Genomic DNA, 21,266 nt, shown 5'->3' on the forward strand with positions numbered 1-21,266 from the left:
TGCAGGGTCATGTGTAGCAAGCCCTTCACATCTGAGCATTAGATGAGGAGCTCAGGCAGTGAGACCTCTCTGTGCCCGGCATAGCACATGCTGTGCAAGGTGTGCCCTCATTTTGTCTTGAGATAAACAACTCTCTCAATAACCTGTCCTGCTGAACTGCTTAGTGTTTGGACTAGCCCCAGGGGAGCTAGGACCTCCCCTCTATCCCCAAGTCCCAGTCTTTTAGGAAGCCCTCCCAATGCAACGCTTCTAGTGGTCTCACCTGCCCTGTAAAATTATCACATCCAGCACAGATCAAAAGGACATCAACCACAAAGCCCAGCACAGAAGCAGGCATCCTCAAGAAGCAGAAGTCTGTACCTCAACTCCTTACAACAGGAGCCTTTACTCATTTGAAGAACTAGCCCATGCTCCTAAGCATATAACACATTGACTAAGGCTCTCTGTGCACTCTTACTCTTCAGATCTGCTGCCTTTTCTCCAGGCCAGTGGGGCCCAATTCTTGAAAAGCAATCCTTTGGCAGGTCTGGTTTTCATCTCTGAAACTTCAGCAGCTTCAATTTTCTGAGGGTACTTCTGCACACGCTGTTGTCATTCAAAGTTCAGTCAGTGCAAAGCAGAGCAGGTAAGTGGCTTCATGGATATGGCACCTCCACACAGGTGCCCAGCAGGCGTGGGTGCATACTCTGCTCAGGCCCTTCATCCCCTTGGTCTAGTTGCCTACTCTTTGTTCCTCTATCCTGTTAATTTTTCTCTACATGAACTACACACCAACCCTTCACCAATTCTTGTCTTCTCAGAGGGTCCCAGGTCTTATCAGATTATTTTGCCTCTTCCAATACCTGGACAGCTGGAAGTGCCCTCCCATCTTATGACAGCTTCATCTGCCCTGCTGCCTTCTGACAGCTGCATCCATCCACAAACCTGTGCTTCCATAGCAGGAGCTGGGGGAGGCTCAGCAAATACCTCCTGTTGCCTTATGCCCTTAAGCATCTCTCTGGGCTATTCCCCCTTCTTCCATACCAGCCTGTTTTGCCTTTGCTCTCTCACAATGCTTTGAACTCTGTTTGATTTGCAGACACAATTTTCTTCCGTGTAATTCAGCTCTGCCCTGTGAATTGCCTCTTCACTGATACATTTTTGCTTAGCTCGAAGAGGATTAAGTAAATTCTTTCACCATGGCAGTCCTATTTCTGGCCTGTGCCTGTTATCTGGGAACATAGGACAGTGTCAGCAGGGGGAAGCATTTTATTAAGAGGCCAAGGGATCTGCCACACAGTCCTGCTGCTTCCCACTAAGCTTTTGCAAGCATTGGTAGATAAATTTCTGCTAACAGTAGCATTGCCCCATTACTTCTGCCTTTGTCACCAAAGGCAGGTACTGAATTTTCTTTTCCAAGTGCTCTTAGCTCTTCCCTGTAAAGTTTCTATATTTAATACGAATCTTCCAGGTCTGAAGTTTGTGGTAGCCATGCATGGGCAGGCAGGGAGATGAAGGGAAGCCTGCCACACAGCCTGCTGGACATGCTGACCAGAGCACAGCCACCCTCACCTGGACAAAGTGTAGGACACTGGCAAGGAGAACCGACCCTGTGTGCCAAGGAGAATCTGAGCAGGGGGACCTGCCACTCCCTCAGTCAATGCCTGCTCAGCTGCTATGGACCTGAGGGAAAGAGCCTAAAGCCACCCTGGCTATGTGGCTCTCTGAGCCGTGGCAGCAGGGCTACGACTGAGCCGGTAGGCAAACCTTCTGTGGGTTCTAGTCCACAGCACAAACCTGCCAGTCCACAGCAGTCCTCAGCAGGAAGAGCCCAGGCTGTCCCTGCTCTCAGGCTGCTGTGCAGCAGGTCAGCTCGCCACAGCAGCTAGAGGGCAGCCACTGCTTCACACACACAGCGCGTACAGCAAACCTTCCTCTGTACCTTCTGCCACGGCATGTCATGGGGCCAAGCCAGCCTGGTCTAGCACCAGCAGCACATCCTCCAGCAAACTTGTACCCTTGTGAATCACACAGAGTGTGTCCCAGTGCTCAGCACCCCAAATCAGGAGGAAGGTCCCCACATCTCAGAAAACATTTTCAATGTCTTTCAAGCAATAGCTGTCAACCAAACCCTAGCAGTATATCCAGGCAGTAATTCTTTCAGGGTGAAATCCTCCAAGTTCAGTAATGCACAGGACTCACTGGCCTTTGTTCTCCCCTCGATGAAACAACAAAAACCCCGGCTGGCTGTGACAACTCTTTGTCATGTATGATCAGTGCTGTGGTAGACTACAGCTAGGAAAAGAGTTGTGCTTGAACAGCATCCGCTTTATGTGGCTGACCTATTCTGAAGACCACATCTGCCTCCATGCTAACTTCTGAACAGAGATAGCTTTATCATCCTCTGCTTCAGCATCTGGGAAAGGCTAATGGGGCAGATGTGGAAGGAGAACTTACCCCCATCCTCTCCCTGGATAACTCTATTGAATCAGGCTAGAACTGTGCAAAACACAAGCTTTTTCCCTCAGTAACCAAGATTAGACTGTGAATAAGAGGAATTAGCTAAAGGTCAAGCCAGCTAGAACAAGAATAATGAACACAGGCTTAAGGAACAGCTGTGTGCAATTGTTCAAAGTACAGCAGATTCTGTCCTTTTTCTGACTCAGTGGTTGGGGGAGGCAGAAATTTTAGCAGCAGCCAAAAGCACTTCTGGCTGTCGGACTGCTAGACCCATCATACACCTGGTTTCTCTGTATCCCTGTAAACTCTGAGTTGATCAAAAAACAGATAAGCATTGCCTTTGATCTCTAACTCTCTGATGGGTACAGCCTCCTGGAACAGTCCATGCTGCCCCACTTGCAAGAAGGTCCCCCACTCCTGAAGTTAACATGATGTGCCTGGTGCCTCCAGTCACAGCAGACAAAGGTTTCTTCTCCTTGGAATCTTAGACCCCGTAATTAACCCTTGGCCCTTTGGACCAAAAGGAACTGGGACACTTTGACCTTTGGAATCCGTTGGAAAGTTCAATTAACTTCAAGGCCCTTTGCTAGGAGCATTAGTTGAGGAAACAAAGAGTTCAGAGAAGTGCTGGAACATTGTCATCTAATTGTTCTGAATGTCTATTTTTAGAAGGGTGAAGGAGAGAAGGAGCTGAAGACAATACCTTGGAGCCTTATTGCATGGGAGTCACCTTATTGCAGCAGTAGTCACGGGCCTTTCTTGGCCCCAAGCCTGAGCCAGAGGAGAAAGGGGGTGGTGATGATGGTGGTGGTGGTATCATCTTTCTTTTCCTTTTTTTTTAATTGTACTTTTTTAAGAGATAAAAGTTCCATTTTCACCACCCCACCCCCATGGTCAGAAAATGAGACCCACAGATAGAGCTGAAGATAATGGCAGGTTGCCATGGAAATGTGCATTTAGTCTCACTGTTTCCATGGCAACTGAAAGACATACCATTCTGTTCCTCTGAAGGATGCCGAAGGTAAATGAGCACTGATTAAAACAGGGGCACAAACTTGGGTTCTAATCAACGACAAAGACTAGGACCATAAACTCTTATTGCTCAAGCAGGAAATATTAAGAGCCATACAAATGCTGGGAAGGCCAGAGGCAGGAAGCACTGCACACAAACTACTCCCCACAGGTTGAAGAATCACAGCCTTGGAATAATGGCCCATCTCGCTGTCATGAACAGCTTCAGCTGACTCATGACAGTATTTTTGTCCACAGCTGGATACTAAACCAACCCCAAGTTCATGATCTAGCTGTTTCCTGGGCAGGTATCTCCACAGATCAAAGCCAGTTGCAGCCTAATCCTGGAAACCATGCAGAGCAAACATATTCCTCAGAACCCAGCAGGATCCAGACTGTACCATTAATCCACCACCTAGCCCCTAATGGCATTTAGTTCAAGGATTCATACTCTTAAAAAAAAAAAAAAGGCAATAAAACACTTCTCAAGGGGAAGAGTTTGATACAATATAGGTGTCTGCAGTTTATTCTTGCCAATGCTAGGTGTCCTTAAACTGTGGTTCTTTATCCAGTCTGGCTGACAGTTGTATCAAACAAACCATTACACAAGGTTATCTCTTTCTCTGCTGCCAGTTTCTCCAGCAGCTATGGCCCATTCCAGAGAAGCGGTAAACACTTGGTGAGGGCTTTGGCTGGTCTGCATGAAAACAGGCAAAGAAAATTAAGCATCTAAATGGTGCACATCCTATCATGCCCTCTGCTAATGAACTTGATGGTGGTGTTTGCTAGTGGAGACAATGTTTGATTCGGTTCTTAAGCATGTGTTTTAGCAGCTCATTGGGAAATACAGCACACTTGCTTTCATTTTTTCTCTGAACTCCCAAGAGCAGCCCTGTTGGGGGTCCTCATCAACAGCAAGTCGTATATGAGTCAGCAGTGCCCTGGCAGCCAGGAGGGCCAACTGTGTCCTAGGGGGCATCAGGCAAACCATCAGCAGCTGGTCAAGGGAGGGGATTGTCCCAGTCTGCTCTGCACTGATGCGGCCTCACCTTGAGTACTGTGTGCAGTTTTGGGTGCCATAATATAAGAAGGATGTAAAGCTGTCCAAAGGAGGTTACAAAGACAGTGAAGGGCCTAGAGGGGAAGCCATATGAGGAGCGGTTGAGGTCACTTGTCTTGTTCAGCCTGGAGAAGACTGAGGGGAGATCTCATCATAGCCTACAACTTCCTCACAAGGGGAAGCAGAAGGGCAGGCTGATCTCTTCTCTGTAGTGACCAGTGATAGGACCAGAGGGAATGGCATGAAGCTGTGTTAGTGGAGGTTTAGGTCAGATATAAGGATAAGGTTCCTCACCCAGAGGGTGGTTGAGCACTGGAACAGGCTCTCCAGAGAAGTGGTCACAGCATCAGACAAGACAGAGTTCAGGAAGCATTTGGACAACGCTCTCAGGCACATGGTATAACTTTTGGACTCAATAATCCTTTGTGGGTCCCTTTCAACTCAGGATATTCAATTCTGCAATTCAGTAAACTCTACTGACCACTCCCACCTTACAGTGGGGTTTATACCACTCTGGTTTTTTACTTCCAGCTGCCACCAGATGTTTGAAATGTTTGTAAGGCTGAAAACAGTCTTGATATAAAGTGTGTGCCTTCACAGCATGGGACACAGACAAGAGAAGCCTTCTGTCATGCACTTCTGCCTTCCTGTTATTGCCTCCTCCACTGTGCGGTGATTCTTATCCCGTGTGCTGGATTCATCTAAGCCCTTAAGGTGTGGGAGAAGCAGAAGCCCCAGTGGGTGTCATCCAGGGAGTACTGGCTCCTCAACCCTAGTTATCTTCCTGACTCACCCAACAACTCTATATAGATGTACAATTTCACAAAGGAAAGGTCTGAGCTTAGTGAAATTTTGCAGATAAAAGTTTGTGGATGAGAAGGAGTTATTTCCGTAACATCCACTCTAGGTTGGTCATTGGTCTTATTGCAGGCACTCACCTCAAAATGCTCTTTGTAGCAAATGATACCACACAGGAGCCCTCACAGGATGTGCTGGTCATCTCCTAACAAGTCCCTGCAGAGCTCCCACAAGCTCTCACCAAAGGGAGAATTTCTATTCCATCTTCTTCTACGTTCCTGTCAGTGACACTGATGATTGTGCCCTTTTTCCTTGAAGTTTCATCTTAACATAGGCTTCCATAAATATCTTTCTTGATCATTCATTCCTTGTCAGGTGGGTGAACTGAGAGAATCCTCCTTCTTTATGTGGGAGCAGAGAAAGATTTTCCACTGCAGCTTCTCATTTGCCATGAAGCGAAGGCGGCACCTCCAGCTTCTCCAGCTTTTTCTCAGTGGTTCAGTACAAGGGCTCCCACCTATTCCCTCACAGGCATGCCTTGGCAGCCCCCCATGGCCCAGGCAGAACCAAATTCCCTGTCTAATCCTGTGCGTCCTTCTCTTGGCACCACTTGCCCCACAGCCTACAGTGTGGTGCCATCTTTGGCACCTACGGCTATTCAGTGTACAAACCTTGACAGGTTAGGGCTTTTTGTAGGAACCAGGATCTAGCCTTTTTTGTCTACACAGTCAAAATTCACCAAGATCACCTTCACCCCCCCCAGGCAACAAGACCCCCTTTGCTGACTTCCTAGCATCAACAGAAGTTTTCAATTTCTGATGTACTGACAGACTCTTTAAGAGTAAGACCAACTCTCAGGGTGACAGACAGCCCTTTGCACCCATTCCCTACTGGGAACTGGAAAACTAGTAGCTTTGGCCAACAAATTACAGCTACTCCCAGGAAGCAGGTCTAGGAGGCCAAGAGCAATGTGATGGATGTACGGCTAGAACCTCTCCAGCTTCTAGCAGTTTCTCTGATGTAGTGACAAGGCTGCTGCAATACCAGATGAACTTGGCTCCAGCCTGCCTCCAAAAGAGACAGCTGTAAAGAAACTTTTGCTTCTGCTTAGGTCCTTCATGGAGCAGACCCAACCCGATCCCCCGAAAGTGGTTGAAATACCTGTGTATGTCCAGTGCAGCAACTCCCAAGGAGTAAGGGGTCCACCTAGTGCAGTCAGAGCAGTACTGCCAGAGCTGCGGGCAACGCAAGCCACACGTGCGAGCTTTACAGCAACACTGCAAGTGACACTGGTGGGGACCAAAGCCTCATCCTCTGCACTGTCCTTGTGAGGGAGAGGCAGGTTCTCTGAAAAGTGGTGGCACTCCACATGGACAGCACTTGCTCCATTTACTGCATCAGTGTAGAGCAAGTGAAGGCAGGTGGCACCTGGCTAGGTTGAACACAGCACATTTACATTTAGCAAGAACAGTAATCCAAGATGAAGCCTGCAGGCATACAGAAGCTGAAGACTGGCTTTAGTTTAGGGGAAAAAAAGCCTTGGTAGCTGCTGGTTTGCTACCTCCCCAGCACTACTGCTGCACTTTTATTTCCCATAAGAGGTCCCAAAAGAGACTTGACCTAGGTCTGTGTGAAACGGATCAAGAACGGATCTTCCTGGTTCAGAAAGCAATTCCTCTGGCCAACTTTGATTTATCCCAGCTGAAAGAAATTGAGTTTATCTAATGTATGCTACCTACACAAGCTTTAAGGTCTTATACTTTTCAAATGCAGTTTTGGTTAACGTCACCTTCCAGACCTGGGAGCACAAGGGCAGTGTCAAAACACCCTGCAGGGGTTTAGGCAAGTCTTTTAACCACATCCTTTTACTCCCTTTCACAAAATGTGACAGTGCTACATTCAGCATTCTCTGATAGCAAGGTAACCAGGCAGATGTTGACTGCAGGAAATCAAAAGGGCTAAACTGGAAGAGCTGCTGGTCCACATCCTGTTCATGTGACTAAGTCAGAGCAGATCACATATGACCTCCTGTAACATCTACGGATGAAACTGAAACTAGTTGGCTACCAACTCTGAGCAGTAGAAATAAATAGGCAAAACAGTGCTCGACACAGGCACTGCTCATTAGTTTAAAAAGGCATTTAGAAAGCTTAACAACAAAAATGTCTGGGGCATGGAGACTTGAAAAGATCATGGTTTGCCATAAGCAGTTCCCTTGACACTAAAGTCATGCAGTGCTCCCACATTCACGAGAAAGACTCGAGTCTTAGACAATTTGGTTATGATCACATAAAACACAAGAGAGGGAACAAAAATAGCTTCCCCACCTCTCCTTTTCATCCAGAAGCAGGTGAATCACTTTGATTTAAAAGACATCTAGTGGTAGATAAAAAACTATAGAAAATGACTAATCAAAAGGATGTTATTCTGGAAACTTCTAGATTTCCCAATACCCGAGAGTCTTTCATCAAACCAGGCATGTTAGACTGAGACTGAAGGGTAAAACAAGCTACGGAAAAACTTCCCAGACAACTTTAGGTCAAAAGGACTTGAGGACCCCAAAGCAGTACTCCAGATCCAACTCTGCGTCACCTTAACTTCCCTAAATGCTGGCAAGAGAAGGCAGCAAATACACTATGAAACCTGAGTCTGTATGACCTAAAACTCCAAGTTGGGTTTAGGAACAGCCTGAAGTAGCACTGGACCATACGGAGCTATGTGTTTTATTTTTGTATATGTAGAAGTATTTGGGGTTTTTTTGGTTGTTGTTTTTTGGTTGTTTTTTGGTTTTTTTAATAAAAAAATAAGCTATTAATTCTTCCTACCTCAATTTTTCAGTTTCACTTACTCTGAATAAGTAAAAACCTTCATCTCAGGAACTCACAGCAAAACCACCATAGGTTCTTGGGACCAAGAGAAGTCTGCTCAGCAAGAAAATAGCACAGCATTTGGAAAAGCCCACTGTGAGCTGTGAGTGGAGAGACAGCAACCCTGGGAGGTATATGTGAGAAAGACTCCAAGTCCCATTCAGCTGAACGACAAGGGATAAGCAACAGCAGCCTGAAAAGAACTCAGATTCTACCCGCTTGTAAATGCACGAGCAACGCCAATCAATCTCAGAGACTTTTTTTACTAAGAATTTTCAATAAACACACCTGCACACACGCACACACACATATATATATATATATAGCCATCTCTTGCAGAGAGAAACAATTAAGTGGTTCCACATTCAGGACAGGGAAGGTGAGTCAGCACCACCTGGCCAGTGGTTCACAAGGTGCTGAAGATGCTCCTTTGTGCGTGCTCATGGTTGCTTCATGTTTCTGAAGGGAAGGCCAACAAGTCTTGGAGACAAGCTCAGTGCAAACACACACAGCTGCAGTAATGTGTAACAGCTGTGTCACAGAGCGAGATGAGAGGGAGCAGCTGGGAAAAGAACAAACCCTCTGAAGACTGCCAGGAAGTGTCTGAAAACAGTGTCCATCCATGGGAAGTCCAGTCAGAATTTGACAGAGAAGGAAGTCCCACATGAGCAACCCTTCTCTGCCTGGGGGTTGCTCACCACCTGGAAGGAGCTTCGGATCAGCTCCTGGCTGAAGTCCACCATGGAACCTTTCACGAAGGCCAGGCTGTCCACATCCACAACCACACGGGCACCACCTTGTTCAAACACCCTACAAAAAAGCGGCATATTTAACCATTAACTGTGCCAAAGATCTTCCAGAGAAGCACAGCCTGAGCAGTCCCCTTATCTCACAAGCTTCTTCCCTTCAATGCAAGATACTACAATGTCACACATACCTCCAGTGCCATTTTTGCAAATAACAGTAATACCTGATCACCATTACACCCCTTTATCCTTGCCTGTCATCAGGATTGATAACTGTGTCCAAGGAAAACTTGTACTGGAAGCCAGAGCAGCCACCTCCTTCCACCTGTAGCCTGAGAAACTCTGAGCCTTCTGCAATCTCCAGCAGTCTCTGCAAATAAGTAAAAGGAAAAGGATTAAAAGGCCTACTGAGCAAACTGGTGACACTCAAACGCCTCCCTTGTGCACCCACGGCGGGCTGGGCACTTCGGAAATCCCTTCCAGAGACACTCGAGCCCTCCTGGGGTCCCCACCTTCACGCAGCTTTCGCTGAGGAAGACCTGTCCTTCGCTCGGGTCGCTCTCCGTCGGGCCCGGCTGGGACAAGGACGACTCCCACCGCAGCGGGCGGACAGCCCGGGCAGGCCCAGGCGAGGGCCTCGGCAGCGCTCGTTCTCGGCTCGGCGGAGCGGGGCCCCAGCTGCCTCGGGGAGAAGGGAGGAGAGGGGGAGCCTCAGCGGGGTCCCCGCCACGGCGCCCGGCCCCCGCAGATGCCGCCCCCTGCCGCGCAGCGGAGACACTCGGCATCCCCGGGGGAGGACCCAAGGGCTCGAGTATCCAAGGGAGCGGTACCTCGTCCGGCCGCCCAGCGCCAGCACGCACCACCGCCGCAGCGCCCCTGGCGCCGCCATAATGGCCCAGCCCCGCCCCGCCGCCACGGCGTCCGCAGAGGCGGAAGTGCCGCCCCGCCGGGGCGGCCGCTCCCCACTGGGCGGGCACCGGGCTGTGGGACCGGGGCACCGGCGTCCGTGCGCCGGCACAGCTAGGCCGCTAGGCCCGGAAACCCGCTACAGCTTCGCATAAAGGCACAAAGCCACCTTTCGTCCTTGGAGGTGCTCGCAGAGGGAAGCAAACAGCAGTAAAACAGTGGGGAGCAATAAACAGCGCGGTGCTGCCCGTCATCGCGTGCTTGTGCCGCGATTAGCGGTGAGGTCGTTTATCCTGAGTAGAACCCAGAGAGGGATCAAGGTGCCGCCGCAGGGGAGTTAGGCAAGCAGAAGAGCAAACACAGGGCCAGAGTTGAGAGCTTTTTGGGTTTTCCCCTGATCCCGACCGGTTTGCTCTCCTTTATCAGGTAGAGGCTTAGCAGAGAAATCCCTGTAGAGGCCATTCTTCCTTTGGACGGGCGCTTTTCCCCGGTGCTACGGACGTGTGCTCAGCCTCAGACCCACACTGTCCCTCTCCTCCCACCGCAGGAAGGGGGAAAGGAGACCCCCACCCCGAGCCTGCCCCGTGGCCTCCCCTACGGCCAGCCGGGGCACGTTTCCCTCCCACGGTGGTATAACCTCCTCCTGATGTCTGCCGTGTGACAGTGCCCTGGCCGGTCGATCACAGATGCACCTGCGGTTAAAAGAATCTTTATCTCTTCCTCATGTGCTTCTGGGGGAGGAATCCTGTTCCTCAGCCCCAGCCAGGCCTGTGGGGAGTCATACAGTGACTGTGTGGAAAACTCGTGGAGGAAAACCAGTCATCCCAGCAAGAGGAGGTGATTTACCATCAGGGGGCCTCGGGACCCTGTGACAGTTTGCTTTCTCACCGTCCTGCTCCAAGAAAGACAATGCTTTTGAAACCACGTGCCTTTGCTTATTTGTTCCAAACCTGAGCATGTAAATAAAGACTGGTTTGAGCTGTTTAATTTTGCTTGGTCTTGTGTTAGCTGTAATGATATTAGGATAAAGCCAGGAAAGTATCCCAGGCAGAGTCCCAGCAGGGCAGGTGCCTGCAATGGTTGATGAATCCTTATCAGGTATATTGGACCACCAAATGTTTTAAAAAACCATATTGGGGTGTTTCTCAGTTATTATCAATGTGGTGTCCCAAAAGCTTTGGAGGAGGGAATCAAAACCTCCTGGGAGAAAAGGCAAGGGATCATGCCTGCTTTCCATAGTGCACTGGCTTCCCTTCTTGCTCCTGCATGGTGTGTTAGACTGATCCCACTGCACTTCCCCATGGTGTGGCTCTATTCACTGTGAACACCTTTTGGAATGGATGTAGCCCCCAAAACCAGACATTCTAACTTTCTAGCTGCCTTCGTTTTTACCGGCGTTAAGAGGCAGAAGTGTGGCAAGTACCTTCAAGGCACTTTGGGATGTTGCTGACATGGCTACTGCAGACTGAAGGAATGAGAGAAAGGCCAGCTAGCCTCACTCAGAGTTAATTTAATATAATTAATGATCCACTATGCTGAGGAGTGACTCAGGTGCTGGGGGCAAATTTTTTTGAGCAGCTAGGAGAGGTGGGTGTAACTAAGAACAGCTACTCCTTTGCACCTCTTTCTTATCACGGGCCTTTTTTTCCTTCAGTCAGCTATGTGGTACAGTGATGGTTTGTTGTTTTTTTTTTTTCACAGAGTTACAGTCTAGTTTTTCTTCTTTCCTGGGCTGTGCTTTTGTTGGTCATCTTGTTCCTGATAGCTGGACATAATCTGGTTTTAAGTTTGGTTGTGTTTTTCTTTTCTCTTCTGGTCTGTGGCACGTGGGTTTAGGGAGTTCCTTTAGCTATGTTAAGCACACTGTATTGAGGAGATTTGTCTGTGAGTTGAATTCTCTAGATATTTTGCTCTTTTCTCCTCTGATACTTAAATCATCTATTTTGGTGAGAAACTGAGCTTGTTTCAGTGCTTCGGAAACTGGTGATAATAAAACCTCTGGTGTGGTGTTGAGAGTGGATGTGATGCATTTCAATGTGATTCTGACAATCTGTAGCAAAAGGAGCCTGTTCTGGCTGAAAGAACAGCAAAATTGATTAGTCTCTGTATGTGGATTTTCTTGAAAACCTGACTTTTGTATTCACTGCCACTGTAGTCCCTGTAAGCGCAATGCTGTTGGAGGGATTTGGAATAATCAGGAGTAGCTAGCTTCTGAAGTGGAACCTTAGGCTTTTCCTCATGTAAAAGAGTTGGATTACAGAAATGAAGAACTCGAGTATCAGTCTTGTTGGAAAGAATTAGTCTGTTAGCTTTCTTAGCCCTTTCTCCTGGTGTTTCTGAACCTAAGCATAAGCTCCCAGTGATGTTGGTAATCTGGAAGGAGCCCCATCTGCAAAATAATGAGACCAGCCTAAAGTTGAATTGAGTCTTTCTCAAGTATTTTGGTACAATGTTGGGTTTCAAGGGGACCAGGAGGCCTATGCCTTTTATCAGATGTCAAAAGGGTCATGTGCCTAAAAGCAAGGTCTGTTTGGCCTAAAGTGCTTATGCTGCCCTGAGGAATCTAAGCTTTAAGTGCTGTTATTGCAAAACTGACACAATGGTAATGTGTGATATCAGCTAAAAACCTTGGGCAGAAGGTTTCTGCGTCTTTCTTCTATAAAGGCCTTGGCTGTAGTTTTACAAATTTACACTTATTAGGCTCCAGTTTGGAGGAGGAAGGGGGAAATAGACATGTTAATTTTGATCCTAGATTCAATGATTTTTAGTTCAAAGCCTTTGAAACATGTGTTGACTTGTATTTATGTGTCGCTGCCACTGTGCAAAAGCATCTGTGAAGCAAAGATATCTGGTTAGTTGTTTCACAGGAATGCATCCTGATTTAATGCACTATGGAATTCACACCCAAGCAAATTCCAAGCCCTGCTTATCCTGTGAATGTGTGACGGCATTTTATGGTGTTGGTCTGACCTGACTACAGTTCTGTTCCCAGAAGTCAGATAAGCCAGCTTTGTTTACCATTTGTAAGACTGGAAGGATGCAGAGAAGGAAAGCCTTTCAAAGAGAATGATTTCCAATGTGCAAGGATGGGTAATTTATAAAGTGTGCTAGGTGGGCTTAAATACATGGCTTAGTCTCAGCAGGGTCTTTTGAGGTTTTTTGATAGGGTTGCTGTAAGCACCCTGGTCTGCTTGCCTCTGCAAACCACATGCTTATTCAAAATCTTAAAAAAACATTAAAAAGCCCCATGTTCCTTTCTGAAGGAAGGGATCCCTCTTCTTCTGAAGTGCTAAACTGCTCAGCAGATATGCATGAGTATGTCCTGCTTGGTCCTACTAACACCTTTGGGTTTCTGATGTGACACCCTTTGCAGAGAGCCTGAGCAAAATGTGGGGTGTCACATCTGAGTTACTTGGTTGTGCAGCTGCAGCTGAGCAGGCAGACACCTCACTGGGACAGAGGTCTGAAGTGGGGACACTGTGTTAGCTCTGCCACGTTCCTACCAAATCAGCACTCGTGTTGTGTTCCTCTACTGTGTTCCTGACACGACCCCCAAAAGGCTAAAACTTGCTACCATGTGAAATTGGTTAAAAGCTTGGGTCAAATGCTTTCTGAAGCATCTTCCTCATCCTCTGGTTTGTCCTAGAATCCACAGCACAAAGCAGGGAGTCTATGGCATTTCACGAGTTTGAGAAACAAGACTCACTGTGTGTGTGTGCTCTGTAAAAGGCAGCAGCCACACCAGGTACTCAGCAGATGTAACTTTTGGCACTCAGGTTACACAGACAACTTTCAACATGCAGAACACGAGGTATGACGTAAGCGAGGGACAAGCCTACGGGCTGGTCTACTACAGCAGCTTCGTGGGGTTTATGTTTCCCCCCTTTCAGCAGAAGCAGCAAAAGAACTTCCCGGCCCATCGCACTGCCTGTACTTGAGCCTGTCCTCCGGCTGCTACCCTTGGCACTGACTCCACCAGGATAGCCCAGGAGTGGGGATGTCCAGTGGCAGCGCTGTTGGAGAGGGTGTCTGTCTGTCCAAGGGCTGTTGTTCCAGCACGCCACACCCTCACTACCCCCTTCCCCCCCGCTGTCCTGTCACGGCCTGTACCCGCCGCCCTTTTCCCCACTGCAACCTTGTCCTCCGGCGCGGCGCCGGGGGCGGGCGACCCAGCCCCAGGCCACCCCCGGGATCGCGTGGTGGGTCCTGGCCCGGCCCCGCGGGCGGAGCCGGCCCCAGCTGACCGGCGGGCGGGGCCCCCGCCCTCATGTGACTGCGCGGAGCTGCCGCCGGGCTGAGCTTCCAGTTGCTGCCGCCGCCCTCGCCATGGTGCCGTCCGCGCTCGCCCTGCTCCTGGTGCTGGGCGCCGCCGCCACTGCCCTGGCCGAGCCCCTCCGCTTCGTCGACTGTGGTGAGGGGCTCCGGCCCCGCTCGGCCTCGGGGAAGCGGGAGGCGGCGGCGGGGTGTAAGCAGGCGGAGACGGCCCAGTAATCCCGACTTTTCCTTACAGGTTCCGTAGACGGCAGCATCCAGGAGGTGAACGTGAGCCCTTGCCCCACTCAGCCTTGCCTGCTCCATAAGGGGACATCCTACAGCATCAACGTCACCTTCGCCAGCAGTAAGGATCGTGTCCCCGGCAGGGGTGGGGAGAGGGAGGTGATCCTCTCCGTGTTCCACTGCTTGGAGAGGAGTGGGAAAGGGCAGCTGGAGAGGGGTCTGGGTGGGAGGAGTGTCCCTTAGTTGTGTTCTTGCAGCCTCGGGGGTATGTGGAGAGGAGGGTGTGAGGTATACACATATTCTCCGTGTTTTGCAGAGATCGAGAGCCAGGGCAGCCAAGCAAGGGTGTACGGCGAGATGCTGCACGTGGACATACCCTTTCCTATTCCTGAGCCCGATGGATGCAAGTCCGGGATCCAGTGCCCCATTCAGAAGGGCCATTCTTACAGCTACCTGAATAAACTCCCTGTGAAGAGCGAGTATCCCAGTGTAAGTACACAAGCAGCTGGTCAGCTCCCCAGCTACCACCTTTACTGGGGCACCTGCCTTTAAGAGAAGACACCTTGTTCTGTTCTGGTGAGGGAGAGAAGACTCCTTAGACTATGTAGTGTTATTTCTGCTGTGAGCATGACTCTAGTTTCAAGGTCCCCCTTTGGGACAGACCCAGCAGAGGAAGCAGCCTGGCTCCAGCTGCTGAGAAATGGCTTCAGCTGCTCCAGTATCTTCCTGTACTGTGCTTCCCAGCAGAGTCTGCTGCTTGCAGCTGAACGCTCCCAGACTGGGGGTGCTTGGCTCTGGAGTGCAGTTCAGCTGGGATGCTGCAAGCTGTTTCCACTGTTTGCTTTCTCAGGGAGTGGGGATCTGAGTGTAGTGTGTGGAGGTCTTCTGTGTCATGCAACTGAGCCCTCCTCCTCCACTCCAGGAGTCATTGCATGAGCATGGCCCACCTACTGCAAGCAAGGGCAATGCCCCAGCTCTGTCCTGTGGGCAGAGCCCCCAGAGCCTCCTTGTTCCACACAAGTGATAACTCTTCTCCCTATACCCTTGCCTTAAGGTTTCCTGAACACCCTCGTTTTCCTCTGCTCTTCTCTCTTTCAGATTAAACTGATCGTGAAGTGGGAGTTGGTGGATGACCAGGACCAGATGTTGTTCTGCTGGAAGATACCAGTGCAGATCACCAGCTGAGGAGCCCTGCCATTAGTAGGGCTTGGGGAGGGGAAAAACAGAAACAACACAGGCCAAATTCTTTTATATAATAAGCATTTCTTACTGCTTACTTCAGAGCTCTGCAGCCTCTGAGCAACCAGCATTGTGTTCCTTGCAAGGTCATCCATGGGCAGAGCACTCTTACCACATTTAGGTGACACCCCTGGGGTGCTCTCACAGCAGCTCAAGGGGCAGCAGTGTCTGCTGCAGGAGCAGGAGTGACTGAGCATCATCCTCCAGCTGCTCTGTGGAGGCATTTTATTTGTTTGACATGGAGCTGTCTGTCCTCACAAAATTCCTCAGCGGCGAACCTGGCTAGTGTCTGAGCTGCTATCTGTTAACCCTTCAGTGCCTCTTCTAGAATGCCAGTTGCATCCACTCTCCTGTGTTACTCCTGCTCTGTTGTGACGCCCCTGGGACCTGCATTTGCTATCTATGCAGCTGAAGCAGAAGGAAGGAGTCTTTCTGTGAGCTGGCTGTCTCTTCTGTCCTGGGCCACTGCTCAAGCCAGCAGGACTGCAGCTGGGAAAACTTTGTTTTTGTGGATGCAAAGCCAAATGGCGTTCAATGTCTCTGCAGGGATGATTCTTTCTCTAACCAATGGTTTGCACTACTACTAACTCGGAGCTGCTGCGAGCTCCTGAATCTCTTTTTATAACTTTTCTTTTAATAAAGGCTAGACAGAATCCGCTTGTATTGTATTCTATGAGTAGAGAGGAGCAGGAGGAAAAGGAGACTGGCTGGGCATCTTCTACTTGGGGTTCAGCTGGTTTTATTTCTTAGCTGAAGGCATGGATAGAGGTGGTATGCTGACTTGAGTGTGGGTGACCTGCAAGCAGCCAAGCATTCCTGCTGCTGGTGTCCAGCTGGCAGTGTCTGGCTGTGCTCCTGCCTTGTTGGGCCTATGCAGGCTTGAAATTGTGCAAAGGCTCCCTGAAGAGGTGGCAGTGTAGAACATAGCCTTGCTTGCTGCAGCATAGGTAAAGTTCTTTCTAGTGAGCTCTGAGGCTGGAAAAACAAATCCCAGACCTGCCTGAGGGCTTCTGCTAACTGCAGTAACTACACATTCTCATGCTGAAACTGCAGCCCCCTCATGAGAACAAGGCAGGGTATGAGCAGTCACAACTGATGTGCTGTCTGCAGGGTCTGGAGTTGACCCCTGGGGCTGGGGCTTGGCTGAGGATTTGGCCTGGCAAAGGTTTCTGCTCTGGCTCAGGAGCAGGAGGAGGCTATGTGCCAGCTGAGAGGGCTAAGAATTGGCTTACTGGAGTGGGATGGCCCTGCCCTTGGCAGAGGCAAGACAAGCACGGTTCTGACAAGCCCCAGTGTCTTGAGCCACAGGGCCCCAAAATAAATGTTTTATTTAACAACATGAGAGAAGTTTCCAGCAGACTTGGTTAAAAAAAAAAGAATCACCAACAACTTTACAGAAAGGAAGCTGGACCTGCTCCCCTTCCCCCTGCCCAGCCAGCATGGGGCACGAAGGCAAAGTGTGGGGCTAAGGGCTGCATGGAGAGCTGGCCCTGAGGCCCTCCAGACCTCTCCCCCATGCCCCAAGGTTAGGCAGCAGCTCTAGAAAGCTGGGGTGCCCCCCCGCCCTTAAAGCTCTGGCCTGCGGGCTGGGCGCTTCACAAGCAGTGGGGCCAGCACCTGCGGTGTGGGTGAGGCTTGTCACTAGGTCAGTGCAGCGGTGGCAGGGAGATGAACTCCCTTTCTTGGCAGGGTGAGGGGGAGAGGCTGGAGCTGTGTGGCACAGGAAGGCATCCTGTGAGCCTCCATGGCACAGGGCAATGTGACAGGTGCTGGGGTCTGGGGTGGGCTCTGCTGCAGGAATTGCAGGGGCTGGCAGGGCAAAGGGGGGGTGCAGAGGCTGGGAGCTCAGCCCTGACAAGTAGAGAGAGGTGGCGGGGAGGTTGTGCACTGTGGAGGGGAAAGAATGAAGAGCCTTGAAGCACCCGCAGCCCTGGGGGGCCTTTCTCTGTGCTCCCAGGTCCTGGAGCCACACGCAGAAGGGGAGCACCCTCACCCCCGCTCTCCTAGAGCTACGCAGCTGCTGGGTTCTGGGCTGTCTGGGGCACGCAGTGGTGTGACCGGGCCAGGGCCACGTAGCCCGGCAAGCACTGGCAGCGGTAGGAGCCCTCTGTGTTCTTGCAGGTGCCACCTTGGCACAGGGGCTCAGGGCTGCCCACCTCCTCGCACTCGTTGATGTCTGCAAGGAGAAGCAGCTGGTGGCACAGTGAGCAGTCCCAGCCCACAGCCACATCTCCTTGTACTCCTGCCATACCCCCCAGCCGTCCCACACAGGTTCCCCATCCCGCCCTCCAGTACCTCCAGGATGTCTCCTGTGACCCCACCAGCCTCCTGTACCCTCAGCATATCCACAGAGCACCTTCAGTCTCCAAGTGTGACATCCCCAGCATTTGGCATCCTCCAGCACAGGAGTGAACTGTGCCCCATGCATGCTAGACAAGAGCCCCACCATGTTCTGCAGCTGGTGACACCCCAGGTTAGCAGCTTCCTGCTGATAAGTTGTGATACCTATGATCTTGGAGAAGGCTTTGGAAAATGCCCTTTCCCGATCCAACAAGGTTGAGCAGGCAAATGATGGTGGCCCTGAGAGGCCGATTATCATCTCCAGGACCAGAACACAGAGGGACTTCGTGCTGCACAAATAGTGGCTTGTTTTATTAACCTGCAAACTGTGCCAAAGGGCTCACTTGGCCAGCTTGCCGCCAGGCTACGGTGTGCATGTGAGCCCTACAGCAGCTGCTCCACTGTGACAGGCCTGCTCTGCTAAATGCACTTACCTGGACACCCTGCCTGAGATACACCAACTTGTGATGGGGCCACCAGCTGGACAGAGCACCCCTGCAGACCCCAGAGCCCTTGTTTGCACTCACAGGACCTCCAGAGCCCAAATCTTCACCTACCAAGGCAGGTCCAACCCCTCTGAACCACAAAGTCCAGTCTCACCCCCCCAGAGATCATCAGGGAGTGGGGAGCAGTTGATGGGTTCAGCCGGCCAAGCAAGGGAGAGAGAGTAACCAGCAGTAACCAGTGGACCCCGGGAAGACAAGAGCTCTGCCACCCCAGGGACCTTGGGTTATCCCTAGCATAGGTGGAGAGGGCCATCTGGCAAAGAAAGAGAAGTGCAACCCCAGGGAGGGATGCTAGAAGCAAAACTTTCAGGGAGGTGAGAGGAAGAACAGCAGTCATGGGAGGAAGAAGGAGAGGGGAAACATGACAAGAAAGATCTTGAGGAACAAGGCAATCTTCATATGCAGCCAAAGCAATGGTTAAAAAGGCACTATGGACTTGCACTAAACCTCAGGACCAGAACATTGCCATGAACAGGATGGGCTTGCTTGGTAGCCCAAGGAGAAGATGTTAGGCAGCACATCAAAGGAGATGTGCTCTGCAGCCTGGTAAGCAGGGGGAAGTAAAAGCTGGAAGAGCGAGCAGGCTGGTCTGGCCACCAAATCGAGAGAAGTAAAACAACAACACTTTAGCCCAGAGCCACCCAAAAGCCAGAAGCAACAGAGTAGTGCTAGCAGGGTGCACCAAGTCCTAGAGTTTGCCCACTCAGGCAGGGATGGGGGCATGCAGGCCACCTTGCGGAGCCAGGGTAAGCTGCCCCTATAGGGAAACAAGAGGGGAAGCACTGCAGCATCTGCAGGCAGCAAGGTAAAAACACAGCGATGACTAAGAACCGAATAGCAGAACTGAAGGGAAAAAAACCCAGTCTCCAGAGTAAAATGAGGGCTAGTTAGTCCAGGGCATGAAAAGCAACGTGCAAAAGCTCCATAAATATGTTAGCAGGAAACAATGGTGAATGTCGGTCTAGTCCTTATTGACAGGGGAAACAAAAGCCAGCCGAGCTGGCTGGAGCAGCTAACACAGGCTTTGTTCCAGCCATCATAAAAACACTCACGGTGACCAGACAGGGCACAGACCACATTTGAAGTGTTTAAACAAGGGTGCAGGAGCACAGGGAGGGAAAGGCCACACTGTGATGGAGAGGTTTGACACTCAGATAGATAAAACAGTTATATCCATATTGGTAAAGGCTTTCTGCAACACAAGTTCATATGCTTAATGCTCCTCCAGTCCTTGCAAAGTTGAGAGGAGCATAAAGGAGGTCTTGAGAAGCAAGGAAGAACAAATCTGGTAACTATCTTCAAAAACAGAGAAGGGAGAATCCAGAATTACAGTCTGCTAACCCCCACTCCCCTAAGCAGTTCAGGTTTTTTAGTGACTAGGTTATAACCCTCCAAAGGATAACAGGGTCATTAAATAGCTGGTGCAGATCAGTTAAGGCCTGATTATGTTAAGCCAATCTGGTTTCCTTGCCTGACCTGATAACTGGCCTGTCAGATAAGGGAGAAGTGGTGGATATGATGTGCCTTGGCCATGGTGAAGATTTCAACACACTCTCACATGACACACTCAAACAGACTGAGAAAATATCATCTAGATTAAACTGTGGCAATTGCACAATGGGCTACATAGCTGCATTCCAAACAATTAGAAATACCTGGCTGTTACATTAAAAGCCTTTTAAAGCACAGCCTGCAGGGGTCTGTCCTGACTCCTACTCCATTCAAATGTAGTCATTAAGGTGGATGAAGGAAGAATCCCCATGCTTATAAAATGTATGTGTGTGATGCCAGGCTGCAAGCACTTTGCAGGGTTCAGATTCAGTCTGATCAAGGAGAGAAGCAGTCCAAATTCAACCAAACAAAATTCACTGAAGGCAAATGCAAAGCACTGCGGCCAAGGAAAAGGAAACAGTGCCAAATGCAGAAGAGGGAGTAACAGCTCAGGCAGCCATTCTGTCCAGCTGCATTAGGAGTGGCAGAGATGATGGGTTCTATATGAAGAAGCTGCACCATTGTTTTGTGCAGTAGGGATGTTGGGAGTTGGAGTAAGTGCCATGCCTAAGGTAAAAGAGGGTCTTCATCTGCTCTGTTGAGGATCTGAGGCCTCAGCTGGCTTAGGGAGTTGCAGTGCGAAAAGGATGGAGACATGGCATAAGGATGTAGAGGAAATGCAGAGAAGTTTTAGAGACTGTCTCATACTGCAGGGTGGAAAGTGAGGAATTTCACCAGGGCAGTGGTGAATGCAGAGGACATTATTCACAGTAACAGTGACTAGTGATGTACAAGAGTGTTATGAGAAGACGGAGCCATCAGCTGCTCCCGGTGACGCCCAGGGGTGCCCTGATCTAGCTGCCAGCAGAAAGCGGCCGGAAGAACCTCCAGAAGAGTCCCCCCGAGCTGTATGGGAAGGAATCGCCAGGAGAGCAGGACAGCTCCGGCAGCTGTCCCGGCTGGCACCGCCAGGGAGCAGCCGCGGCCAGGGGACGCGGGGCCCGGTCGCACTCACCCACGCAGGCCATGCGGGTCATGTCCAGCTGGAAGCCGTCGAAGCAGTCGCAGGTGTATCCTTCCCGGACGCGCACGCAGCGCCCGTTCTCGCAGCCGTTGAGGATCCCACACTCCTCTGCCTGTAGCCCCTCAAAGCCCTCGTAGAGGCCTGGAGAGGGGAAAGGTGGTGTCAGGCAGGGTGAGCCTCCACCCAGCCACAGAGGGGACATCCAGCATGCAGCAAGACAGTGCTGGTGGTGCCAGGACTGACTCAGAACAGCCAGGAACAGAGCTTGCGCCAAGCCTAGAGCAGCCTGGCCAGGGTGGGAGCTGCCAGGCAGTCCCCATGGACACAGGCTGGGTGGGAAGG

General features: G+C 50.5%; 3 protein-coding genes and 1 long non-coding RNA gene across 5 annotated transcripts in view; 2 read left to right on the top strand and 2 right to left on the bottom strand.

Annotated features, from left to right (window-relative positions):
* Window positions 1-8,459: 8,459 nt before the first annotated feature.
* Window positions 8,460-9,835, bottom strand: ISCA2 (iron-sulfur cluster assembly 2). 2 transcript variants are annotated; one of them, XR_003532275.1, is made up of 5 exons: window positions 9,752-9,819; window positions 9,434-9,599; window positions 9,176-9,291; window positions 8,755-8,985; window positions 8,460-8,634 (listed from the first exon to the last, which is right to left on the bottom strand). XR_003532275.1 is itself a non-coding variant. In XM_027671636.1 (4 exons), exons 1-4 carry the CDS (start codon window positions 9,808-9,810, stop codon window positions 8,811-8,813), a joined length of 516 nt encoding a protein of 171 aa, XP_027527437.1. In that variant the 5' UTR covers window positions 9,811-9,835; the 3' UTR covers window positions 8,460-8,810. The 2 variants fall into 2 exon arrangements, 1 of the variants encoding a protein (XP_027527437.1); XM_027671636.1 differs by having other exon boundaries at window positions 8,460-8,985; window positions 9,752-9,835.
* Window positions 9,836-9,880: 45 nt separating this feature from the next.
* On the top strand, window positions 9,881-10,814 carry LOC113961356. The gene is made up of 2 exons (XR_003532276.1): window positions 9,881-10,253; window positions 10,375-10,814. It is a non-coding gene; the product is annotated as an uncharacterized LOC113961356 (long non-coding RNA).
* A 3,287-nt stretch (window positions 10,815-14,101) lies between these two features.
* NPC2 (NPC intracellular cholesterol transporter 2) lies at window positions 14,102-16,216 on the top strand. Its single transcript, XM_027671662.1, has 4 exons — window positions 14,102-14,238; window positions 14,338-14,445; window positions 14,641-14,813; window positions 15,423-16,216. Exons 1-4 carry the CDS (start codon window positions 14,154-14,156, stop codon window positions 15,507-15,509), a joined length of 453 nt encoding a protein of 150 aa, XP_027527463.1. The 5' UTR covers window positions 14,102-14,153; the 3' UTR covers window positions 15,510-16,216.
* Window positions 16,217-16,851: 635 nt separating this feature from the next.
* LTBP2 (latent transforming growth factor beta binding protein 2) overlaps window positions 16,852-21,266 on the bottom strand; it is a 71,654-nt gene continuing 67,239 nt past the window's right edge. Inside the window, exons 33-34 of the mRNA XM_027671674.1 lie at window positions 20,916-21,065; window positions 16,852-17,739 (exon numbers count right to left, since the gene is read on the bottom strand). Coding sequence (XP_027527475.1) covers window positions 17,573-17,739; window positions 20,916-21,065 — 317 coding nt within the window. The 3' untranslated portion in view covers window positions 16,852-17,572. The remainder of the gene's footprint in view (window positions 17,740-20,915; window positions 21,066-21,266) is intronic.

Source organism: Neopelma chrysocephalum, unplaced genomic scaffold, assembly GCF_003984885.1.
Source record: "Neopelma chrysocephalum unplaced genomic scaffold, ASM398488v2 Primary Assembly neopelma1_24, whole genome shotgun sequence".
Taxonomy (NCBI): Eukaryota; Metazoa; Chordata; class Aves; order Passeriformes; family Pipridae; genus Neopelma; species Neopelma chrysocephalum.